Below are 5,096 nucleotides of genomic sequence, written 5' to 3'. Positions count from 1 at the left end.
TTCTCTTTTACTACGTTAAATTTTTTTTATTTATTAATTGAGAAGAAATAATTATTTTGACTGAAAAACAACGCACGTCATATACATACTGATAATTTATAACTAAAATAAAAATTGTTGCAATTCAATTCCAGCTCATTGTTTGCTTGTTTTTGAAGCTTGCATTCGCTTTCTTTCTTGATGAGCTTAAAACTGTTAGTTATCGGCAGGGATTTAAATAACGATTCAGTTTCGCAATAGCGTTTGCTATATAACGATAGTGGTGTCGTCCGATGTCGTTATTGTATGACCGTGATATCTATAATTATTACAATATCGTCTGTTATATATACAATCGCGATAAATGCAACACAATTAAAAACGCGACTGCAACAGCTATTTAAATTCCAACCAAAAACGCGACTGCAACCGCTATTTAAATCCCTGATTACGAGGCTTCCTTTTCTAATTGATTCCTGTGTTTATAAACCTGGGAAAATATTTAGATCAAGTACTTGCCTTTTATCCTAGCTTTCTATTTGATGTTAATAGAACCCTTCCCCATTTTGCATCCTATGATGATGGAAATGCCAAGTTTTTTAATCATTGTGATTAGGGTTTTGAATTTTGATCAGTGAAGAAAGCATTATAAAAGCTTAGGAAACTAGAGAAAATGTAGAGATTGAAAATGTCTTTTTAATTTGTCTTCTGGAAACATTACATTTGAGCAATAAAGCTGTTGTTTTTCTTTTTCATGCTATAAAATGAATGCAACAGCTAACTGGTCCTCTAATGATCAGATGTTACCAAAAAGCATTGCTTTCGTTTTAGTAGCCAATCTTTCCAGCCTGCTTATTCGCTCTTCGAGACGTAGCCATGGTGTTTCATTTGGACAATCGTCGTTAATGCCGATTGCAGCTTCATTTGCAGCGTTTGTCGCTCCTAGTGTTGTTATCAGCTCGCATCTTGGGAGCTCATCATCTGCAACTGAACATTGTCCCGATGAGTTATCTAGCGCACCTCGGCAGCCGATATCATTGATCTTCCTATTACAGTTCAACATTTCCGATATTGTCAGTTGATCTTCATCAGAATCCAAAGATAAACTTCCACGATGACTTGCCGAATGATTTCCATCCACTTTATTCCCCACACTGCCATAATTCATGGCAGAGCTATCAATTGTTGCAGTCCCTTCATCTTCATCAAAATCTTTGACATCAACAATACCCTTTACTTCCACCCTATTGCATTTGGGAGGAAAACCAGGAGGACCTGTGGAACTAGCTTTATCTTCATTAATAGAACTTTTGGGGGTGAAATTGGGATGGACCGCGGCAGCTGCAGTTACCTTATCTCCATTAAGAGAATATTTGGGAGGAAAACCAGGAGGAAATGGAGAATTATTCAGTTCCCTCTGAATTACAAAATCCGGCTGTGATTCTTTTAAAGCCTTGGAAAAAGATCTTGATGAAATAGTCTCATTCTGACTTTCATTGTTTACTTCCGAACCAAATGCTGGACCTGTCGGCATCGATGAGCTTCGAGCGACATAACTTGCATTGCAAGCTTCCTTCTGCTGTTTTGGACATTGAGTTGACTGTTTCAATCTTTTCAGTGCAGAACCAAGATCGGAGCTGGCTTTGTTACCTTTTTCCTTTCGTTTAAGCAGCCGAGATTGGTTTAAGTCCTTTGGTGGTGTCTTGAAACCACTGCAAGTATCATCTTCCCCCGATCGTTTCAAGCTCTTCAGAATCGTCTTAAAATTTATGGACGCATAACTTTCACTTGATATCGATGTTCTCTTCGGTGTCATCGTAAAACTTCTTTGCTTTCGTAACACATCTTTACTTCCTTCTTGCAGGGTCATCGTAGATTGCTTCCACCAGTTCAAGTATCGACTAGTAACTTCTCCCTCGCAGACCCTGGAAGGAATGTACAACTTCCCACCTGCAATGGGAGTGTTGTAATTAGCCCATGCACTATTGTTTGATCGTGGAACATGACCGGGAATGTCTTGATCCATTCCGAATTGGAATGCTGCTCGGTGCGGAAAGTACTGCTCGATACAGTCAAGTCCAACCAGCTCCGAAACCCTCAAACTCCGAGCCAAGGACAGCAATTCGTAGTCTAAACTCGAATCAACCGAGATCCACTTCGCTGTATCTCCATAAAACTCGACATCATTAACATAAGGGCGCCACACAAAACTTTCCTTGGCTGAATCCAGAACTGACCTCACATCTTGCACTTTACACTTGAGGTGATGCCATAAGGCCAGCCTCGGCTCACTGTTATCGATCGAATTTGGCCTCGGACTTGGACATAATCCCGGAAATCTCTCCCAAACCCAGACCTGGACTAGTTGAAGTGGTGACCACAGTGCAACTGCAACAATTCCATCATCACAATCGGCATCTAACCGTGTCGAAGCAACGACTTTTCGTTTTAAACAACTCAAATCAATATAAATCTTAGCAAGAACAGCAGGTCCAAGTGCAATTCTAGTTCCTCTAGCAAGGTGTACAGCAATGGAGAAAACAGTGTTAACCACAACTTGAAAAGCAGATGGAAAAACAAACCTCGACAACCACAATGCCAGAAACGCCTCGTGCTCGATCTCGCTACCGCTGTTCATAAACTTCTTCAACCATACACTCTGACTCGCCTTCTTATGTGAACTCTTGTTGAGTTCTCTCCTCGAGTTTTCGAGTTTCTTCCGACTCTCCCCCATTTCCTCCGATTCAACAGGGGCAAAAACAGGGGACCCCAAAACGGAATATCCCCCGATTACCATGATATCTTCCAATGTAACCGTCGCTTCGCCCCATGGGAAAACGAAGCTTTTGGTTTCATGGCACCATTTCTTGGCAACCCCAAACACCATATCGTTGTTTCTTTCGATATGGTACGTTGAGTTCATGATAGCTTCGAAAATACCAGCCTTCTTCCATGTGGACTCGTGTAAAGAAGCCATCTTGACGACCCACAATTTCCATTCCTTCTGTGGTTTCCTCCAGCCATAGAAATTTGCTTCGATGGGCCAAGTTCTGGGATCAAAAGTGCTTGGCAAAGAGGAAAGGTTAGGAATTGGTGTTCCATCAATGGAGCTTGAGTCTAGTATCGAAGGTGTGATGAAATGGGCTGTTCTTAGTTCGTGGCTCTTATTATATCGTGAAACCATCAACTCTACTCTTTCTTCAACTATGGGGTTTGAGGAATCCTCCATTGTTAAGTATTAATTTTTCTTCAAAGGGTGTCTTCTGGATTCGCAAGAGAGTGAAGATACAAAAGCGGGAGAGAGAGAGAGAGACACTCTTTGATTGGGAATGTAATGACTATCCAGTTCCCATATTAAGTATGACGTTGGATGGTATTGTTGACATTTAGAGTTAAATTTTGAATTAATTAATAAAATTAAAATAAATTCATTGTTGTTCTTTGTTTTTGGAATGAAAAGGAAATGTTAAGTAACTATATTAGCCTATAATCCGTAAATAAGGCAGATCATAAACATCTCTTTGGAGAATATAATAAAAATTAGTAGGTTGAAAATAGTTAAGGATCTATTCTCTTTAGTAACGTGTTTGGTTATGTAATCCGCCGCTTCATTAGCTTTTGTTGCAATCTGTAAAAATTCAATGTACCACGCTTTTTGTAATAGTCTAACAATGACTCTCACCTAGAGGAGGGGAATGCTCACGTGCATTATCGGCCTGCACAACAACTCGCTTGAACCCATATTGACATACTAAATTGAGACCTTTTGAGAACGTCCCATAACTCAACTTCCAAAACAGAAGATTAGCCGAGAAATTTGTTGAAAGCGAAGATGAAAGTACCACGATGGTCTCTCAAAACTCCTCCAGCAGTACCTTTGTTATCAAAAGAGACTGCGACACTGTGTTAAGGGAGTAAGTCCCTTCTTATGGTGGCTGTCATTGTATACGCTTGGAATCGCCAAAGGTTGAGGATAGACCCGTAAAAGTTGTAGATGTAGAGTTTGCTCCACATGATGCTAACTCGGAGAACCGTTTAATTAATTAATTAATTCGATTTCACACTTAATTTTAATGGGTAAATCTCCAGAAAATTTTCTACATACATAAAAACTTAAACTCGAAAATTAATTTAAATAATATCAAACTGTCTACTATTCAAATCAACTTTATTGGTAAATACTTTAATATCTTATTATTTAATTTTTTGTGTATTTAAAAAATAATATAATATATTTTTAAGTAATTATTTTCTGTATAATTTTTAAGTGACTTTTTTTTAATTAAATTAATATTTTTTTTCAATTTCTACTGTATATATTGAATATTATTCCCTCGACTGTGCAATGTAAGACAGGTCAACAACAGCAGTCTCATCTTTCAAAGCCAATAATACCGCCTTCTATGTTTTATTATTATTTTTCTTCTTTTTAAATTGTATATAGAGTAAGCTTCTTATGCAAGTTTTGATATATATATATTGTATAAAAAATTTAATTTTACACCTCTTTTGAGGATCATTGAATGAAGAAAATTTAAAGGTTAAAATTAATTTTATTTTTTTAATAAATATTTCTTTATTTTTTACTGTTAATCTCAATCTTTGGTTCCCTATATAAGTTAAGACCAACTTACACCTAGTATAAAATTTTTAGTTTTACACATTTTTAGGATCGTTGAATGTGAGAAATCAAATACTGAGATTAACACATTTTTTTCTAGTTGATATTTTTACATTTTCTATTGTTAATCTCAACTTTTGATTTTTCTAATCTAACGACCATAAAAATGTATAAAACTAAAAGTCTTACAATATGTGTACTTCCTACTCGCATATATACACACACATAGATTGATTCAGATTACTTAATGGGTAGACAACTTTTTTAGTTTTATACAAATGTTGAATCTTTGGATAAATAAAAATAGAGAAAATAACTTCAGTGACCGAAAATGCTTTATAATATACGATTTTAACCAACTTTTTTGGATTTTAAAATAACCAACAAAATCGCAACGCGAACTCCTATTTCGCAATACAGTTTCCAAATTCGTGCGAATTTGGCAATACTAATTATCGGCATAGGCAAACACAACTATTCGCAACGCGAATTTCGC

General features: G+C 36.8%; 1 protein-coding gene across 1 annotated transcript; it reads right to left on the bottom strand.

The window, feature by feature from the left end:
* Window positions 1-775: 775 nt before the first annotated feature.
* LOC120160641 lies at window positions 776-3,208 on the bottom strand. The gene has a single exon (XM_039171005.1). The coding sequence runs from the start codon at window positions 3,206-3,208 to the stop codon at window positions 776-778; it is 2,433 nt and encodes an 810-aa protein (XP_039026936.1).
* Window positions 3,209-5,096: the final 1,888 nt, after the last annotated feature.

The sequence above is a fragment of the Hibiscus syriacus genome, unplaced genomic scaffold, assembly GCF_006381635.1.
Source record: "Hibiscus syriacus cultivar Baekdansim isolate YM2019G1 unplaced genomic scaffold, ASM638163v2 tig00111392_pilon, whole genome shotgun sequence".
NCBI lineage: Eukaryota > Viridiplantae > Streptophyta > Magnoliopsida > Malvales > Malvaceae > Hibiscus > Hibiscus syriacus.
The sequence above is the reverse complement of the archived record's forward strand: the minus strand, read 5'-3'. Positions and strand labels throughout refer to the sequence as shown.

Excerpts from the sequence above, each read along its gene's own strand:
- LOC120160641 (XM_039171005.1), bottom strand. The coding sequence starts at position 3,208 with ATGGAGGATTCCTCAAACCCCATAGTTGAAGAAAGAGTAGAGTTGATG.